At 48.2% G+C, this 20,887-nt stretch overlaps 1 protein-coding gene across 19 annotated transcripts in view; it reads left to right on the top strand.

Annotated features, from left to right (window-relative positions):
- The window catches only part of phldb1 (pleckstrin homology like domain family B member 1), a 47,971-nt gene that overhangs the window by 18,818 nt on the left and 8,266 nt on the right, over positions 1-20,887 (top strand). For 11 of the 19 annotated variants that reach the window (XM_062961340.1, XM_062961339.1, XM_062961342.1 and 8 more), the window contains 11 exons: positions 6,498-6,623; positions 7,496-8,523; positions 11,861-12,151; positions 13,492-13,641; positions 13,726-13,863; positions 16,250-16,378; positions 16,783-16,938; positions 18,122-18,232; positions 18,366-18,455; positions 19,028-19,081; positions 20,755-20,856. In XM_062961340.1, the coding sequence (XP_062817410.1) occupies positions 6,498-6,623; positions 7,496-8,523; positions 11,861-12,151; positions 13,492-13,641; positions 13,726-13,863; positions 16,250-16,378; positions 16,783-16,938; positions 18,122-18,232; positions 18,366-18,455; positions 19,028-19,081; positions 20,755-20,856 (2,375 nt within the window). The remainder of the gene's footprint in view (positions 1-6,497; positions 6,624-7,495; positions 8,524-11,860; positions 12,152-13,491; positions 13,642-13,725; positions 13,864-16,249; positions 16,379-16,782; positions 16,939-18,121; positions 18,233-18,365; positions 18,456-19,027; positions 19,082-20,754; positions 20,857-20,887) is intronic. The other 8 variants (XM_062961333.1, XM_062961332.1, XM_062961334.1 and 5 more) reach the window with 5 other exon arrangements.

Here is a 20,887-nt window from a genome sequence, read left to right as displayed (position 1 = left end):
TGAACATGTGGAGACCGCTTATTGAAAACCACTAGTCAAGAAAAACATGACCTTGTTAAAAGTCAACCCTTTGAACAAGTGATATTCTTGTAATGGCACTCTGGTAACTCAGCTGTTAGACTGAAGAACCATGTCTTCGAACCGCCAAGGCTAACCAATATAATTATCAGTATAATTATAATAGTAGAAGAATCAATGTAATAATAATAATCAATATAATAATAATATTGTGATGTCTTACCCGCCTCTCCTCGCATCACATGAAGGGGAGGTTCCCCTTTCACCTGTTGCAGCAGGAGACAACCACAAATGTTCCTTTGGCACATGAAGAATGAAGGAAAGAAATTGATGGGACCCTTGCAAGGTGCCACCCTTGTCTGTAGGTGTGTCAATGCCTGTGTGTTGAGCGCAGGGTGTGAGAGTCCAACTTTCAGCAAGGAAAGTCAACCTAGCAAGGCCTGCCGGGAGCCCGTTTTTATGGTGCTGCCGCCCGTCCCCTGATATAGTCACAGACCATTCAAATAATATAGAGAGACATTGGCGCATAGGCAAAGGGCACTCCAATAATATAGAGAGGCATTGGCACATTTGGGATATAGGCACAAGCCATTCCAATAATGTATAGGACACCGGCACATAGGGAAAGGGCACTCCAATAATATAGAGAGGCATTGGCACATTTGGGATATAGGCACAAGCCATTCCAATAATGTATAGGACACCGGCACATAGGGAAAGGGCACTCCAATAATATAGAGAGGCATTGGCACATTTGGGATATAGGCACAAGCCATTCCAATAATGTATAGGACACCGGCACATAGGGAAAGGGCACTCCAATAATATATAGATAGACATTGGGACCATTCCAGTGATGTATAGGGATAGACAAAGGACACTCCAATAATATAGAGAGAGGCATTGGGATAGAGGCACAGGCATTTCCGATAAAGTAGAGAGACATTGGCATGCACATAGGCAAAAGACACTCCAGTAATATATATATATATATATATATATATATATATATATATATATATAGAGGCATTGGGATATAGGCACAGACCATTCCAATAATGTATAGGACACTGGCACATTGGCAAAGGGTGCTCTGATAATATAGAGAGGCATTGGAACATTTGGGATATAGGCACAGGCCATTCGAATAATGTATAGGGACGTTGGCACATGGGCATAGGGCACTCCAATAATATATAGAGAGGCATTGGAACATTTCAGATGTAGGCACAGGCCATTGCAATAATATATAAGGACATTGGCACATAGGCAAAGGCCATACAAATAATATAGAGAGAGGCATTGGGATAGAGGCACAGGCATTTCCAATAAAGTAGAGAGACATTGGCAGGCACATAGGCAAAAGGCACTCCAGTATATATATATATATATATATATATATATATATATATATATATATATAGCATCAGGGCAGCGGACAAAACAACAAAACTACAGGCCCCCCAACCTTGAAATTTGACAACACAACCCATCATTCACGGCTCTAGGTTGATACAACAAAAAGAAAAGAAAAATAAAGTCCTAATTACAGGGAGAGGAATAATAGTTTTTATCCAATTGCTGCCAGTTAGAAGGCTAAGCTCCACCCACTTGGTCTCCTAGCAACCTACTCAGCCCAGGGGACAGGCACAGTTAGGCTTCACTTAGGCCTCTTCCACAGATTATCAGATTTTAACTGGATTATATGGCAGTGCAGACTCAAGACCCTTCCACACAGCTATATAACCCATTTAGAATCTTATATTATCTGCTTTGAACTGGATTATCTTGACTCCACACTGCCATATAATACACTTCAGTGTGCATACTAAACATAAAGACTACCATACAACAGACATTCAATACCACCACTACCTCAACAATTTCTCACCAACACCACCAGACAATGCCACAGCAATGCGTGGCCGGGCACAGCTTATATATATATATATATATATATATATATATATATATATATATATATATATCGCATTGGGATATAGGCACAGGCCATTCCAGTAACGTATAGGGACATTGGCACATGGGCATAGGACACTCCAATAATATATAGAGAGGCATTGGAACATTTCAGATATAGGCACAGGCCATTGCAATAATGTATAAGGACACTGGCACATACCCTGTTTCCCTGAAAATAAGACATCCCCAAAAAATAAGACCTAGTAGAAGTTTAGCTGAATTGCTAAATATAAGGCCTCCCCCGAAAGTAAGACCTAGCAAAGTTTTTGTTTGGAAGCATGCCTGGTGCCTGCCAAACAAAACACCATAGCATGCAGGATTGGTAAATGTAAATAATAATAATAATAATAATAATAATAATAATAATAATAATAATAATAATAATTTTATTTTTATACACCGCCTCCATCTCCCCAGAGGGAGTCGGGGCGGCTTACATACCAGTTGTATATGGAAATAATGGTAGTAACAAGAAATTCTTGACAGGAGTCAGTGTCAGTGTGTCTGGTTTAGTTATATTGGTTTGTGATGACAACTACTGTACAGTATAGAATCAATGTTCATTTTTTTTTGTTCAACAATGAATATGAATTCTTCTTTATGGAAAAATAAGACATCCCCTGAAAATAAGACCTAGCGCATCTTTGGGAGTAAAAAATAATATAAGACACTGTCTTATTTTTGGGGAAACACGGTAGGCAAAGTCCATTCCAATAATATAGAGAGATATTGGCGCATAGGCAAAGGGCACTCCAGTAATATAAAGAGACATTGGAACATTGGGATATAGGCACAGGTCATTGCAATCTATATATATAAAAGAGTGATGGCATCACGGCGACCCACAAAACAACAAAACTACAGGCCCCCCAACCTCGAAATTTGACAACACAACCCCTCATCCACGCCTCTAGGTTGATACAACAAAAAGAAAACAAAAATAAAGTCCTAATTAGAGAGAGAGGAATAATTGCTTTTATCCAATGGCTGCCAGTTAGAAGGCTAAGCTCCTCCAACTTGGTCTCCTAGCAACCCAATAAAAAAATAAAAAACACTAAAAATTAATACAATAAAATACTATAATAACAGAAAATAACTAAAAATAATACAAGAAAATAATAAAATATAATTAATAAAAAGATAACTTACAATAAAATTAATTAAAAAATACAAATAACGTCAAATAAAAATTACACAACAATTTTTAACCAGTACCACCACCACTTTGCCACAGCAATGCGTGGCTGGGCACAGCTAGTAATGTATAAGGACACTTACGCCTAAGTAAGTAAGTAAGGACACTGGCACATAGGCAAAGGCCATACAAATAATATAGAGAGGCACTAGGATATAGGAACAGGGCTCTCCAATAATGTTTAGGGATACGTATTGGGATATAGGCACAGGCCATTCCAATAATAGATAGGGACAGTGACACTTGTATTGGACCCAGATCTGGACAAATGGAGGAGAGCACAAAGCCTTGTCCTGCGATCTCTTTGTTGCTTCTCAAGTTGCTTTGGGACTGTGTTGCTTCTCTGTGTTCCTGAAACGAGTATTTCAGAGGAGGAGGAGGAGGAGGAGGAGGTCTCTCAAGGCCAAGCCCGGCCTTGAACACTTTGTCCTGGATGTTTCTTTCCTCCATTTGCGAGATTCATTTGCAGCTTCCAGGCCAAAACAGACCAGATAAAGGGTTGTTGTATGTATTCCAGGCTGTGTAGCCATGTTCTAGAAGTATTCTCTCCTGACGTTTCACCCACATCTATGGCAGGCATCCCCAGAGGTTGTGAGGCATGGATAAATATATATCTGTGGAGAGTCCAGGGTGAGAGAAGAGTCCTTTGTCAGTTGGAAGCCAGCGTGAATGTTGCAGTTAATCACCTTAATTAGCATTGGAAAGGTTTGTCTCTTGCCTGGAGGGCATCCTTTGTTCAGAGTCATTAGCCGTCCCTGGAGCTTCTCTGCCCTCAGAGTGTTGCTTCTTATTTACAGTTCTGATTTTAGAGTTTTTTTTAATATTGGTATCAGATTTTGTTCATTTTCATGGTTTCCTCCTTTCTGTTGAAGTTGTCCACATACTTATGGATTTTCAATGGCTTCTTTAATTTCAATGGTTTATTTAATTGCTTTAATTCGACAGCACAAGATAAAGGGTTGCTTTGGAGCCTCCCTCCCTCTCCTTGGGGGCTGCTGTGCCAGGGGCTTTGGCTGTGCTTTTCCCTCCTGGCCAAAGAGGGTTAGACTGGATGGCCTCTGGGGTCCCTTCCGGCACTAGGATCCTGTGAGGATGAGGATGGGGCGGTGCCAGTCTCCGTGGACAGACAGACGTTGGCACGGGGATCTGTGCCCGGGGGGGGGGGGGGCGAGCGGTGCCCCCATTCTGCCACGGCTGCCGCTAAGCCGGCTTGGCACGTCATGTCAGGAGCGAGCGCACATCCAGATGCGGGAAACGCTGGAAGGCGCACGGCACTCTCCGCCCCGTCCGTTGAGGGTGTTCCCGGCTGCGTCTGGACCCGCTTCTGTTTTTAGTAACCACCAATTTCCCCTGTTTGCTTGAGACGGGCAAGGGAAGCGGTGCCAGCGCGGCGCCCGAGCGCATTCCTCCTCCTCCGCAGGAAAGCGTTGTGGGTCCGGCGTGGGGTTTCGCCCATCTCCGCCCGTCATAGAACCACAGAACCTTAGCGTCGGAAGGAACCTCCAAGGGCCATCCAGTCCAACCCTCTTCTGCCTGGCAGAAAGGCACCCCCAGAGCCCTCCTGACAGATGGCCACCCATCCCATCGTGGCATTATGGAGTGTTAGACTCCTCACATTGGAAGAGACCCCCAAAGGCCATTCAGTCCTACCCCCTTCTGCTGGGGAGGAAGGCACCATCAAAGCCCTCCTGACAGATGACCATCCAGCCATTCCAAAGTATGTGTGTGTGTGTGTGTATCATAGCATTATGGAGTCTAAGGGTTCTAGCATTGGAAGGGACCCAAGGGCCATCCTGTCCTATCCCTTTCTGCCGGGGAGGAAGGCACCATCAAAGCCCTCCTGACAGATGGTCATTTAGTCCATCACATAATTATGGAGTCTTAGGATCCGAGCATTGGAAGGGACCCCAAAGGTCATCCTGTCCTACCCCTTTCTGCCAGAGAGGAAGGCACATACAAAGCTCTCCCGGCAGATGGCCATCCAACCCATGGCAGCATTATGGATTTTAGGATCCTAGCTTTGGAAGAGACCTCCACGGGCCATGCAGTCCATTGCAGCATTATGGATTCTTAGGATCCTCGCGTTGGAAGAGACCCCAAAGGTTCATCCAGTCCTACCCCTTTCCAGGGAGGAAGGAACAGTCAAAGCCCTCCTGACAGATGGTCATTCAGTCCATTGTATAATTATGGAGTCTTAGGATGCGAGCATTGGAGGAGACCCCAAAGGTCATCCAGTCCTACCTCCTTCTGCTGGGCAGGAAGGCACAGTCAAAGCCCTCTGGACAGATGGCCATCCTGCCTTGCCGTGCCACCAAGAGGGTGTGAGGCCTGGAGGTCCCTGGTTCCACCCAGGCCTTGCATAAGAAGGGACGGACACATTCTTGGCCCCTGGCCTGGCAGTGCCAGTCCCTTCTGTCTCTGTGTTGGGGGGGGTGGGGGGCTCGGCATTTAGCCTGGAGGCACCCGGAGCGGAGAATGTCATTGAATGGCACCGGAGGCCAGCGTGGGCTTGTCAGGCACCCAGGAGCCTCCCTTCTTCCTTCAGGCTCTGCAGCCTGCATTTAGCCCCATGGCAAGCAAGCCCTGCCCCAGAGCTTTTTTGATATTTGGTTCTATTTCAGTGCAAGATGCAATTAGTAACATTTTCGATATTTGGTTCTATTTCAATGCAAGATGCAATTAGCAACATTTTCGATATTTGTTTCTATTTCAATGCAAAATACAATTAGTAACATTTTCGATAATTTATTTCTATTTCAATGCAAGATGCAATTAGTAAAATTTTCGATATTTGTTTCTATTTCAATGCAAGATGCAATTAGTAAAATTTTCGATATTTGTTTCTATTTCAATGCAAGATGCAATTAGTAAAATTTTCGATATTTGTTTCTATTTCAATGCAAGATACAATTAGTAACATTTTCTATATTTTTTTCTTTTTCAATGCAAGATGCAATTAGCAACATTTTTTATATTTATTTCTATTTCAATGCAGGATACAATTAGTAACGTTTTCGATATTTATTTCTATTTCAATGCAAAATGCAGTTAGTAACATTTTCGATTTTTGGTTCTATTTCAATGCAAAATGCAATCAGCAACATTTTCGATACTTGTTTCTATTTCAATGCAAAATGCAATTAGCAACATTTTCGATATTTATTTCTATTTCAATACAAGATGCAATTAGCAACATGTTCCATACTTGTATCCCACCGAGCCAGGTTTGTTTTGTCTTAGAAACCCAAACAATTGCAAAAAGAGATCCCTTATAGCGATGCAAACTATTCTCTCTGTCTTTCAGGGTGCATGATCTGCCTGGGCCAGTCGACCTTCCTCCGTTTCAACCACCCGGCGGAGGCAAAGTGGATGAAAAGCATGATCCCGGTCGGGGGGCGAAGCCCGGCCTCCCCTTATGGGCTCCTGGCAGGTGAGCCGGCTCTTGGGAATGATGGGAGTTGGAGTCCAAAACACTGGAGGGAGGAGGGACCAAGTTGGCCAGGCCTGCTCTCTCTGCTGCCGTCTAGGCATTGCATGCTCAGTGTCAATATCAATGGGATATAAATATTTATTATTATTATTATTATTTTATGTTGTATTGAAATGCTTTTAGTTGTGAGCTGCTTTGAGTCTCCTTATGAAGAGAAAAAGTGTGATATAAATAAACAATAATAATTGGGTTGCCCTGAGTTTTCCGGGCTGTCTGGCCATGTTCCAGAAGCATTCTCTCCTGACGTTTCTCCCACATCTATGGCAGGCATCCTCCCCCTGGACATTATTCCACAGATATATTTTTTTCATGTCAGGAGCAACCGGAGTTGCTTCTGGAGTGAGAGAATTGGCCGTCTGCAAGGACGTTGCTCAGAGGACGCCCGGATGTTTTGATGTTTTACCATCCTTGTGGTAAGGATGTCCCCGCATGGAGCTGGAGCTGATAGAGGGAGCTCATCCGCGCTCTCCCCGGGTGGGATTCGAACCTGGCAGCCTTCAGGTCAGCAACCCAAACTTCAAATCACGAGGCTTTTATCCCCTAGGCCATCAGAGGCACCACAGATATATCAGCCCCATTTGCCTAGTTTCCAACAGACCTCACAACCTCTGAGGATGCCTGTCATAGATGGGGCGAAATGTCAGGAGAGAGTGCTTCCAGAACATGGCCAGACAGCCTGGGAAACTCACAACAAGGCAGTGATTCCAGCCATGAAAGCCTTCAACAACACATTGAACAGTAATGATAATAATAATAGTAATAATGATGATGATGATGATGATGATGGATACTTCCTCCTCCCTTCCTTGCAGTGAACGGCAACCCAGAGACGGGCAAGGGTCCCCGGGGCGCCGGCCACAGCCTCCTGGTGAGCTCCATCGAGCGGGACTTGCAGGACATCATGGACTCCCTGGCGCTGGAGGACGAGGGAGGCCCCACCCTGCCCTCGCCGGAACCTTCCGCGGCCAACGGCGGTCAACGGGGGGCCCGCCTGCTGCTCTCCCCACCCCAGAGCCCCGGTGCCATGTCGGTGGGCTCCAGCTACGAGAACGCCTCCCCGCCCTTCTCTCCGCTCTCCTCCCCGGCCAGTAGCAGCAGCTGCGCCAGCCACTCGCCCGCCGGCCCGGAGCAGTGCCCGCCCGTGGTGCCCGCCCGCTCCTCCAGCTTCAACCACACCATGCTGACGCCCCCGGGCAGAGCGCGGGCCACGCAGGAGGGACCCCGCAGCCCCCGGAGCCGGACCTCGGCGGAGACCCCCCGGCCCGCCCCACGCACGGAAACACAGCCCCCCGGCAGCCCCCGCCTGGCCCCCAAGTTCCTGCAGGAGAGGCCCCCCAGCCCTTCCCGGAGGACCCTGGCGCCCACGGAGCCCTCCGTCCGCGTGCTGCTGCCCCACGAAAGCCGCCGCACTTTGGAGGGCAAGCTCCCCCCCGTCAGCCCGGCCCTCTCCCGCCGGGCGGCTTCTCCGGCCGCCAGTGCCCACAGCAGCCCCTCCGTGTCCACTGTCGCGTGGCGCAGGGAGGCCCACGAAGACTTCCCGGGTGGGATCCGCACCCGCAGCCCCTCGCCCTCCCAGCAGAAGGGCCGCTTGAGGCCCGGGCTGAGTCCGGCGGGCAGCCTGGGCTCGCTGGCGCTGCCGTCCTCGTCCTCGTCGTCCTCGCCGTGCCACAGCCCTCGCCTGCGCCGCAAGATGTCCTGCGGGGAGGCGCAGGCGGCGGGGTTCCCCATGCGAGAGCGCAAGCAGAGCATCTCGGAGCTGAGCGGCAACGAAGGGGAGCTGCTGGAGTATCACCGCTGGCAGCGCCAGGAGCGGATGCGGGAGCAGGAGATGGAGCGCCTGGTGAGTGGGCACAACGGGGCACTCTGGGCTTCATCATAATAATAATAATAATAATAATAATAATAATAATAATAATAATAATAATAATAATACATCAATACAATGCAATAATAATAATAATAATAATAATAATAATACATCAATACAATTTTGTGAAACGAAATCCAGGATATCTATCTTGTTTGCTGTGTCATACTATTACTACTACTTCTAATAATAATAATAATAATAATAATAATAACAATCTTACAAAAAACAAATCTTGGGTATCAAAGATTATTATTATTTACAGTATTTATATTCTGCCCTTCTCACCCCGAAGGGGACTCAGGGCGGATCAAATTATGTACATATAAGGCAGACATTCAATGCCCATATACACATAGAACCGAGATAGAGACAGAGACAGACGCAGAGGCAATTTAACCTTCTCCTGAGGGGATGTTCGATTCTGGCCACAGGGGGGAGCAGCTGCTTCATCATCCACTCTGACGGCACTCATTCCAACGTCATAAATTAGTTACATTTGCCTCCCCACTTTTTATGGGTGGTACCTTATCTCCTACTTGATAGATGCAACTATCTTTTGGGTTGCTAGGTCAGCAACGAGCAGACGGGCTGGCCTTGAACTCATGACCTCCTGGTCAGAGTGATTTATTGCAGCAGGCTGCTTTACCAGCCTGCACCACAGCCTGGCCCCAATACAATAATAATAATAATAATAATAATAATAATAATAATAATAATAATAATACATCAATACAATTTTGTGAAACAAAATCCAGCATATCTATCTTGTTTGCTGTGTCATACTACTACTACTACTACTAATAATAATAATAATAATAATAATAACAATCTTACAAAAAACAAATCTCACAAAATTTCGCATCTGATGTACATGGATGACCTGAAGCTATATGGGAAAACAGAAACTGAAATCCAGTCTCTGACCAACACTGTCCGAATTTTTAGCACTGATATCAGCATGGAGTTTGGTTTGGACAAATGTTCGGCAGTGGCATTGAAGAAGGGAAAAATCATTGAAAGTGAGGGCATAAATATGCCCAATGGCCAAACAATAAAGTGTCACCAGCCAGAGGCCTATAAATACCTGGGCATATTACAGCTGGACAACATCAAGCATGAACATGTGAAAACTGTGGTCAGCAAAGAATACACACAAAGGGTCAGAAAAATTCTCAAAAGCAAGCTCAATGGAGGCAACACCATTAAGGCCATAAACACCTGGGCCATACCTGTCATAAGATATACTGCTGGCATCATAAACTGGATGAATCATTAGATTAAAATACCCCGATAAGAGGGGCCTAGTAAAATTCAGACTAGAATAATAATGAGGCTGGTGATCCAATGGCGGTCTCTCCAAAGGCCAACCTAAACATCCACATTTTGAGTTGTTTCTTATAGGACGGTAGAGAGGCCTCCTCACTACTCTGGGCGTCATATGGCTCCTCATGCCGCGGGAGAGACAGGAGTGCTGCCTGGTTTACGTAGTGCTCTGCACATGCATCTTTGCCCAGAGGAGCCTTTGTGTGCGCAGGGTGGAGCCGGGCTGCCTTGTGCTAGCGGACGGCCAGGCACTGACTCACATGTGTGTCTTGTTTGCACAGCTTGTGTGATTCACGGACCAGAAATAGGCGGTTGGTCGGTCGGTGGTGTGTGTGTGTCTGTGCGCTCACACCCTGCCATTAGCCGTCTGGCTGCCGCTTGGTCACGTGGCTCTGGCGCCCACCCAGATAGAGGCTCGGCTCCGGGCTTTTCTTGGAGAGAAGCCGGACAATGGGAGCCACTCAGGAAAGTGGCAGTGGATACAAAACCGTGAGTCCGTTGGGGAAGATTTAGTTCTCAAAAGCGAGGAGACACTCTTGCAGGGAAGGCAGGCAACTCAGGGAAAGATTGGCTGATGGAAACAGGGGCTGCGTGGCCATCTGTCAAGGGTGCTTTGATTGTGCTTTTCTTGCGTAACGGCAGGTTTTGGAATGGGTAGCTTTTGGGGTCTCTTCCGACTCTGTGATTCTGTGATGCTCTCTTGGTTTCCCTCCCTGGGAATTCCCCCAAGTTGATTCACTCAGAAGTGAACAACCGCCGGGAAGAGGATCTGCATTTGTCTTTGCTGCTGCTTCTCCCATATTATTGCTAATATTACCATTACTACATGTATATAACAGCGCAGCACACATGTACATTAGGTCCAAGCGTCTGGGATTCGTCTCTGAATATCAGGCTCTTCCCAAAGGATATTAGAGATTATTGTTATTTTATTATGACACAGCAAACAAGATAGATATGCTGGATTTCATTTCACAAAATCACAAGTCGAACACTTCCCAAGTGTCTAGGACTCTGTGATGTATTTTCGGATGATGCGCACAGATCCCAGTCGGGTGGCCTTTTGCAGTTGGCAGATCGTGATTTGGTCAATGTTTATTGTTTCCAAATGCCGGCTGAGATCTTTTGGCACAGCACCCAATGTGCCCATCACCACCAGGACCACCTGCACTGGTTATTATTATTATTATTATTATTATTATTATTATTATTATTATATTTGTTATTATTTATTATATGTACATAGCAACACAGCACATATGCTCATTAGGTCCAAGTGTCTGGCTTCATCTCTGAATATTTGGGGTCTTTCCAAGTTCCTAGAATATTAGAGGTATTTTTGTAGAATGTGCAAGTTTTCAAGAAGAGCTGCCTTCTGTAGCTGGTGGATTGATGTTCTGTCCAAATTAAGGCTTTTCAAGTGCATTACTATTATTATTATTATTATTATTATTATTATTATTATTATTGTATGACACAGCAAACAAGATAGATATGCTGGATTTCGTATGACAAAATCACAAGTCGGACACTTCCCAAGTGTCTAGGACTGTGTGATGTATTATTATTATTATTATTATTATTATTATTATTATTGACACAACAACATTTTATGACACAGCAAATAAGATAGATATGCTGGATTTCGTATCACAAAATCACAAGTCGAACACTTCCCAAGCGTCTAGGACTGTGTGATGTATTTTCAAATGACGCGCACAGATCTCAGTTGGGTGACCTTTTGCAGTTGGCAGATCGTGATTTTGTCAAGTATTAATATAATTCGTATATTAATCTCTTAATACCTACTGTGCTCTTTTATCTCTTTTCTTATCTATTCTCCTTCGTGTTCTTCCTGCCCTAAAAAAGGAAAGGAAAGAAAAAGACTTATATTGAGACTTATATTGGTTGGCTCCTCCGCCCCTGTCTGATGAACAATCATATTATCAATTTACAATTTTACGACCTCCCTTTCTTGACGCAGGAGCGGCAGCGCTTGGAGACCATCCTCAGCTTGTGTGCTGAATACACGCGTGGCGACGACGGTGATGACGGCGTTGAGCATCCTTCCCGCGAGCGCTGCCCCTTCCCCAGCGGAGCCGAGCCGCAGCCGCTGCCGAGGAAGAGGCGGCCCTGCGTGAGCCCCCCGAGTGTGGGGCGGCCCAAGGAGGAGCGGCTGGGGGGTCCGCCGAGGGAAAGAGAGGGGCCGGGGCGCTGCGAGGAGGACCACCTCAAGGAGGAGGAGAGCAGCAGCACCGAGAGCGCAGGCCACGAGGTGGGATATTGGGCTACTAGACTGGGCCAGGGGCTGCTCTGTCCCAATAAGTATGGGTCGGCGGGCACCTCTGTCCTTAACCCCACACTCCAGTCCAAGGTGATATAGCAAAGCAGTTATTGAAGAATATATATGCAAAGCAGTTCAGCCGAACAGAATAAAAACCAAAGTCAAAATGTCAGAAATATAAGAATAGCATCCAAAACCAGTAATAAATCCAAAACATGAGATTCAGGAACTTGGAAGCATGGAACATGAGCAACAGGAAACATGGAACTAGAAATCCCTTCGCAGGCTTGACTTGGCAAGAGATGTATCCGCAAACAACAACATTGCCCAGACTGGCGAAAAGCCTTCTCGTCTTGCCAATATAGGCAGAAAATCATGCCTTCTCCCCTGAGAAACTGAGAAGGATTTTTTGACTAACAAGCGTCTTGACTTTTGCAAACTCTGTTGAGCTGCCCTGTGTTGACGAAAGGTAAATCTCCTATCTAACTGCTCATTAGACTGTGCACCTGGAATTTATTTATTTATTTACAGTATTTATATTCCGCTCTTCTTTCTCACCCCGAAGCGGACTCAGGGCGGATCACATTGTATATACATATAAGGCAAACATTCAATGCCATATACACATAGAACAAAGACGGAGACAGACGCAGAGGCAATTTAACCTTCTCCTGAGGGGATGTTCGATTCCAACCACAGGGGGAGCAGTTGCTTCATCATCCACTGCGACGGCACTTCCTCATTCCAATGAGATGATTTATGGAGTCGTAAATTAGTTAAATTATCCTACCCAATTTATAAGTTGTACCTTAATTTCCTACTTGATAGATGCAACTATCTTTCGGGTTGCTAGGTCAGCAACGAGCAGGGGCAATTTTTTTATTTTTAATTGTTGGGTGCTCACCCCGCCACGGGCTGGCCTCGAACTCATAACCTCTTGATTAGAGTGATTTATTGCAGCTGGCTGCTCACCAACCTGCGCCACAGCCCGGCCTCTGAGCTCATCTCTGCTTCATCCTCTGAGCTCATCTCTGCTTCTGACCTTGCTTCCCTAGCGAACGGCCTTTCTGGAATGTGGCCTTCAGACAGAGACCACTCAATTTCAGGGCTTAAAATCTGTTGCTGACTCTCCTGCTTGTCTGCAGGCCCAGAATCCCCACTGACCTCAGGTGCAGGCACAATCAAAGTCTGAACTACAACACTCCAGGTGTTTTGGACTCCCAAGTCCTGCAGGCTGTTAGGAACTGTGGGGGTTGAAGTCTAAAACACCTGGAGGGAGGGACAAAGTTGGCCTGAGCTAAAAGCACAGCACTCTTGTGTCTCTCCCACAGCACGAGGAGCCCCATGGCGGCCGGGGCAGTCAGGAGTCAGCGCAGGCGGCGCTGCTGGAGGAGGAGCGCGCCCGCGTTTTGGCCTCTGCTGACCGCCTCAAGACCCGTGCCAAGGAGCTGGAGCAGCAGCTGCAGGAGACCGCCCGAGAGGTGAGTGCTTGGGTGTGGGGCACGCATTGTCCGGGGATGGAAGGAAGGGCACAGCCCCATTCTCCCTCCGGCCCTCCTTCCCAGGCGGAGATGGAACGGGCCCTCTTGCAAGGGGAGCGCGAGGCGGAGCTGATCCAGATGCAGCAGGAGCAGAAGGCCGTCCAGCACCTGCAGGAGAGGCTCTCCGGGCTGGACGCCTCCATCCGCCGGGACCGGGACACGGTGAGCGGCTCCGACGTGCTCCCCCATATGCGTCGTTCAGTCGGGCCCATGACTCCGGCCACCCCGGCTTCCTGTCTCTGCTTTTGGGAACTGCCAGGATGCACTTTCTTGGCGGAAGGAGGGTCTCCCTTTTTCCAGACTGCGGTGGTATTCGGGGCTCTGCTCTGTGGGGAAGCGGGCACCGTTTGCCCCTCCCTATGCCTTGACCTTTGCTGGGCGACCAAGGCTCTTGCCGCTCCTCTCCGGGTGAGACCGGCTCCGGAAGTGGGCTGTTCCGTGGCTCAGCAATGCCCAGCCGCCTCCCCTCCGCAGGCCGCCTTCTCTCAGATCGTGGGTTTCGTGCCCGGCCGCCCAACGCTCCCGGCCTGCTTCCCACCTTTGCTCTCCGGCAGGAGCCCGAGGGAAGCACACGCACGGAGGCCGCTAACCGCCCGCCTGCACTAACCGCTCTAACCCCGTGCCACGCTCGCTCTTTCTTCTTCTCTTTCTCTCTTTCTTACTGATGTGATGCCGCCTTACCTGTGACGGGGAGATTATGGCCCAGGTGTCGCTCCTCTTCCTCCCGTGTTGCGAGGATGTTGGTAAAGAGGCAGGGATTAAGGTGGGCTTCTGCAGGTGTGGGGTCTGCTGTTCTCATGGCATCAAGTATAGGCGAGCGTGGGAGCCCACAGAAACGGTTTGTGGCCACCAGCTTGTCTGGGTCGGATTCTTCTGCATCCTTCCTCTGGCTGTTGCTGTTGAAAGGCAAGTGCCTGCCTCCTTTCAAGCAAGCCTCTGTGTAGCCGTGAGTCCTAGGCTTTCCCTTGAGCTCAGCTGGTGAAGCCGACACTCTGTGCCCCAGACCAGGCCTTGCCTGCCAACCCACACTCCATTATGCAAATCTGCATCTTTTTTTAAAAAATCAGGTTTTGCATAATTTGCTTTGAACTCTTTTGCATGGCTAATTGTACTGTCCTGGGTGGGGGGAAGGTTTCAGGAGGGACTTTCCTCCATTCAGAGAGACCTTGGCAGGAGTTTCCAGAAAGTCCAGATTGTCAAACTCTGGAAGATCTTGGAGTTAAAATCAAGCTCACAACAGTAAATCGCTGGAGATGATGTTTATTCCTTCTTTACACTGTCCTTAAAAGGACAGTTCTAAAGTTTTCCCACTCAGAACTCTCATCCACCCCTAGTGGGAAAACACTGTGCCCAAAGTCTGTTAAGTGAAATTTCAATTTACCTCACAAAACAGAAGTCTTATTTACACTAGTTTCCCCAACAGTTCCCAGCCTGTTTATTCCTTCTTTCCATAGTCCTTTAAAAGACAGTTCTAAAGGATTCCCGCTCAGAACTCCTGTATATATCAGCCCCAACTCCCATTCACTCCGTAGTGGGCAAACACTGTGCCCACAGTCTGTTAAGTGAAGTTTCAATTTCCCTCACAAAACAGAAGTCTTATTTACACCACCTTCCCCTACTGTTCCCGGCCTCGCTCTCTCCCACCTCCCTTCTTTATGTCAGAGAACCGTAGCAGCCAGTCCCAGGTTGATACGGCGATCCTGACATAGCTATGATATAAATACAAAATAAACAGGGGTGCAACTCCTTCAATCAGGGGCAGGCTGAGGTTTCCACCCCGACGCAGAGCTGTGTCCACGTCAGGCGGTGCATCGTCCTGGTCTCCTTGTTGTTACTAACTCACTCATGGGAACCCCAAACCTGCCAGAGACCGTTTTAGAGGGGGAAGAGGGCCAAATTGCTCTGGCAGGTTGGCTCCTTGTTCTGTGTCTCCAGTGTTGCGCAAACATGTCTGGGGGCAACTGGGAAGGGCCCGGGGGGTGGGGGGCCGAGGAGGGGAGGGGGTGTACTTTGAACACCAGTGCAGGCATGGGCAAATTTCGGCCCTCCGGTTGTTTTGGACTTCAAGTCCCACCATTCCTAACAGCCGGACTCAGGCCCTTTCCTTTTCCCCCTCAGCCGCTTAAGCTGAGTTGTAGTCTTGTCATTGTACTGAGCATGTTCAGACATAAGACTCCATTTTGTTAGCAGTTTGTATCAGACCTCGGTGGAGAGGCTGAGGGGGAAAAGGAAGGGGCTTGAGTCCGGCTGTTAGGAATGGTGGGACTTGAAGTCCAAAACAACAAGGGCCAAAATTTGCCCATGCCCATACCAGCGTCTCAGCAGTCATCCAGGTCAGTGAGAGCCCAGGTGGCTTTGAGACGCAAGAAGACCCCTCCCCGCCCAATGCGTTTGCAGTAACCTTGTGCCCTTGTGCCCCCCCTAACCTCCAGCTTTGCATGGCCTGCTCTTGAGAAGTGTGTTCTCTCTCTCTCTCTCTCTCTCTCTCTCCTTCTCTCTTTCTCTCCTTCTCTTTCCCCCCGTGTGTGTTGTTTTCTTCCGGATTCAGGAGAGGGCAAAGGTTGACGCGGAAAGGAAGGCGCTGGAGAGGCTGCGGGCGCTCTGCTCGGAGCTCAGGACCCAGCTAGATAACTGCCCTGAGTCCATGAGGGAGCAGCTGCAGGACCAGGTGCAAAGGGTCAGTGCGTCCCCCCACAAAACCCCACCCCGCAAAGGGGAGCTTCCCCCCGAGAATCAGGCCGACGGTAAGGAGGGACTCGTGTGGCTCTCCTTGTTTGGGGAATGGCGAGGAACTAAACGGGCTGAGCTGGAGAGATTTTGGGTAGTTCTTCCCTCTGTGGAGTGGCCCCATCCCTTGGCTTGTATAAATTATGCAAATCTGCAAAAAGAAAGGTGAGCAACCTGGGACACCTGGAAGCATTGTTGTGTGCTTTTATCCGGGTGTCCTCGGTCCCGCTTTCCCATGGTTCCGGCCAGTTGGGCCACCGAGTGCCATGGGGTGTTCAGGCCATGGTGCCGTCCCCTCATTTGTCCTCCTTGAGACCCAATTCAACCGCTGTGCCGTCTCCCTCTTCCCCGTAGGAAGCGGAGGCGCTGGAGACAGAAAGCAAGCTCTTTGAGGACTTGGAATTCCAGCAGCTGGAGAGGGAGAGCCGTCTGGAGGAGGAGCGTGAGGAGATCAGCCGGCAGCTGCTGCAAGGGACGGCCGAGGGGCACCGCAACCTGGCCAGGAGGAAGGTCAGTGGGGCCTTCCTCCAGTGGGGCGTGGTGTGTGGTTGTCCAGTCTTTGATTGTGCCTGTACCTGATCTCAGTGGGGATTCTGGGCTTGTTAGGCAGCATGATGATGACATTGGGGATTTTGATCCAGTAGGACAATTAGGAGATTTTAATCCCTGAAAACGAGAGCTCTCTGTCTGAGGGAGGCTGGATTCCATGAAAACAGTTCCCTAGAGATGCAAGGTCAGAGAAAGAACTGAGCTCAGAGGAGGAAAGGCCAGGTGGATGGGCTAATGAGCAGCTAGATAGGAGATTGATTTTCCATCAACATAGAGCCTCTGGTGGCTCAGTGTGTTAAAGCGCTGAGTTGCTGAACTTGCAGATCGAAAGGTCCCAGGTTCAAATCCGGGGAGCGGAGTGAGCGCCCGCTGTTAGCTCCAGCTTCTGCCAACCTAGCAGTTCGAAAACATGCCAATGTGAGTAGATCAATAGCTACCGCTCTGGCAGGAAGGTAATGCGCTCCATGCAGTCATGTCGGCCACATGACCTTGGAGGTGTCTGTGTACAACGCCGGCTCTTCGGCTTAGAATTGGAGATTAACACCAACCCCCAGAGTCGGTCACAACTGGACTTAATGTCAGGGGAAACCTTTACCTTTACCTTAGGACAATTAAGAGATTTTAAGCCCTGAAAATGAGAGCTCTCTGTCTGAGGGAGGCCGCACTCCATGAAAACAGTTCCCTAGAGATGCAAGGTCAGAGACAGAACTGAGCTCAGAGGAGGAAAGGCCAGGTGGATGGGCTAATGAGCAGCTAGATAGGAGATAGATGTTCCGTCAACATAGAGCTTCTCAAGAGAGAGTACGAAGAAGCTTATTCGCCAAAAAGCCCTTATTAGCTCCCCAAGGGAGCTAATAAATAAAACAGCACGATATTCTCTCTATATTAGAGACACCAGCAGATCATTTCCTCAGTCTAGGCAACGTTGATGTTAAGTCAAATCTTCCAAGGGATTTCTAGTTCCAGGTTTCCTTGTGTTCATGTTTCAAGTTTCTGAAGACTGTTCCTGTATTGCATGCTTTGTTATTTTGCCTTGGACTGGATTGCATGTTAAGTACAGAGGTGAATCCTAGCCTTCGAGTGTGGGGGGGGGGGGTCCTGGCCCCACGGCACTCACTGGGACCCCAATCTCCCCTCCCCTTAGGAACGCGTGGCAGCGCTGGAGAGCCAAGCCAACCAGATCCGGCTGCAGGCGGCGCAGGAGGCCGAGCGGCTGGGCAAGGAGCAGAGCCTCACGCTGCAGATGCTGCAGAAGGTGGGTCCAGACAGGGAGCGGGGCAGGCTGTCCGTGGGGCTGGGAGCCAGGGGAGGATCCTCCACAGTGGTCAAGTGGCCATTGGCTTGAGCTGCAGCCCCTCTGATGGTGTGTCCTTTCTCTTTCCCTGCAGGAGAAGGAAACCCTCCTGGCGCTGGAGCGGCAATACCGTGCGCTCACCGGGGGGTCGGGCTTCCCCAAGGCCTCCCCGGCCCTCCGAGAGGTGAGGGGTCCGTCTTTGGGGGGCTGGGTACATAATAGGGGTAGCATTATGCCTTCTTTCTCGCTTCTCATTCCTGCAAACTGAATCCTTTGCTCCTCTCTCTCTGTGTCTGGCTTCCATCCCTCAACGGATGGGGCTCCATGGGTCACGCCGTCTTTCTGACCAACTCGCAATGTGTCTTGTCTGTAGGATTACCTTTGGATCCTATTTCCGAGGCACAAGGGGACCTTGCCCCGTCTTCGCCTTCTCCTTCCGCCGCTCTTGCCTTCTCCTTTCTCGTTCCTTTCCTAGTGTCAGTGTCGCTCCTGAGAAGGCAGGTGGGCAGGAGCGGGAAGGCGAAGTAGACGCTGTCTCCGTATCAGACAGGGATCCGGCCCAGGGTCGGAGGCCTCCCTTTGCAGCCCATTAAGTCCACACTTCCCCGTTGTGAGGCTGGAAGAACTCTAGGTTTCATTTCCGGCTCCTGGCGAGCATTGGAAGCCCGATCCACCTGGGCCTGGCCCGTCCCCGTTATCTTCCTCTTGGTGCTTCCTGGGGTTTCCCATCGCTCACGGCTTTTCCTGTCCAAACAGGAGGCGGAGGGGGATGGCTTTGTGGGCCCCTCTTGCGCATCGGCAGCGCCAGAGGTAATGCCTGGCTACCTGCATGCTTTCGGATTGGGATGTGTGCATGCGTGCAGGTATGCTTGGGTGGCCCCGCCTGCACTTTGCACCTGAAACGGAGCCTTCCCCTGCCCGAGGCTCCCTGCTGAATCCCACATAGCATAGCACAAGCTCTTGTTCAGACGACTAGTGTGCCTCGATGTCACCTCCAGCCCACACTCACTTACACACATCTGAGTTTGTTGTGGAATTTCGTTGAAGAAAGCAGACTGACAGCAGAAGTTGTCTTCAAGATAGTTTACTTTTGGCCAAGAGCAGGTGACAATGTTAGCTAATGCCCAGAACACGCAATGCCACCCCTTGCCTGTAGTGGCTTTCCAATTTATACAATTTTACAGAAGCATGCGCAGAAAGCTAACTGACAATGGAATTTGCTATTATAATCCTTTTGGACATGCATCACATCAGGTGACGTGTCCATAGTTTGCTCCACGTATGCACTATCCTCAGGTGACATGTTCATAGTTCATCCCACGTATGCATCATCCAGCAGCCAAATCATTACTGCATTTTGGATAAACTTATATTGTGAGCAAAGAGCAAATGTCAGGCAGAACACGTCCTGTCAACACTTTCATGGAAAAACAAGATTTTTGAGTAAGGGTCATGTAGGTAAGGGATTTTTAGGGGTTTTAAATAAAATATTACAGAGCTGCTCCATTAAGTTGTGGCTGCTGGGGTGAACATGATCTGGATGGCTTTGAGTCCACATGTGCATGAGTCCGCAGCTGGTGCTGCTGTGTCTTTGGTCCCCTTGGAGCATGTCTTTGTGCATGCGAATATTTATTCATTCATTTATTTACATAATTTTTACCCCACCCTTTTCACCAGGACGGACTCAGGGCGGCTTACAACAGTCGGCAAATTACATTGCCCAAAATACATTCAATAAAACGACATACAGTAGAGTCTCACTTATCCAACACTCGCTAATAATAATAATAATAATAATAATAATAATAATAATAATAAGTTTATTTATATCCCGCCTCCATCTCCCCCAAAGGGGACTCGGGGCGGCTCACAGCAAAATCAGATACAAAACAATGATAAAATATGAAACATCAAAGAACAATAACAAAAACCAATAGTGATATATACACAGTAACCGAAAAAACACAACGCGGTATTAAAACATCGAATTAAAAACAATGAAGTTGCAATAGCGGATAAGCAAGGTGCACATTATGAGTTACAAATTCGCTTATCCAGCGTTCTGGATTATCCAACGCATTTTTGTAGTCAATGTTTTCAATACATTGTGATATTTTGGTGCTAAATTCGTAAATACGGCAATTACTACATAGCATTACTGTGTATTGAACTACTTTTTCTGTCAAATTTGTTGTATAACATGATGTTTTGGTGCTTAATAACCTAATTTGATGTTTAATAGGCTTTTCCTTAATCTCTCCTTATTATCCAACATATTCGCTTATTCAACATTCTGCCGGCCCGTTTATGTTGGATAAGTGAGACTCTACTGTATTAATAAACAATAAAACAGTACCACATCAATTAAAACTCTAATTAGACTCTATTAGACCATGAATTATAACATTTAACACCTTCATGTGCACCTTGAATACACACCATGGCGGCATCTCCTTGCCTAACCTCTCTGCTGCTGCTTCCAGGGGAATTGGGCTCCGACAGCTGCTCCCGGGCCCTGCAGCCAAGCGCCGGACGCTAGTGTTTCCCCCAACAGCCCCCCACTTCTGCAGCCTCCTAACTATGAGGTACTGCCTTTGGTGTCGTTTCGGGGGTCTC

This window comes from Anolis carolinensis, unplaced genomic scaffold (assembly GCF_035594765.1).
Source record: "Anolis carolinensis isolate JA03-04 unplaced genomic scaffold, rAnoCar3.1.pri scaffold_8, whole genome shotgun sequence".
Lineage (NCBI taxonomy): Eukaryota > Metazoa > Chordata > Lepidosauria > Squamata > Dactyloidae > Anolis > Anolis carolinensis.
Note: the sequence above shows the minus strand (reverse complement) of the source record. Positions and strands in the feature narration are given on the sequence as shown.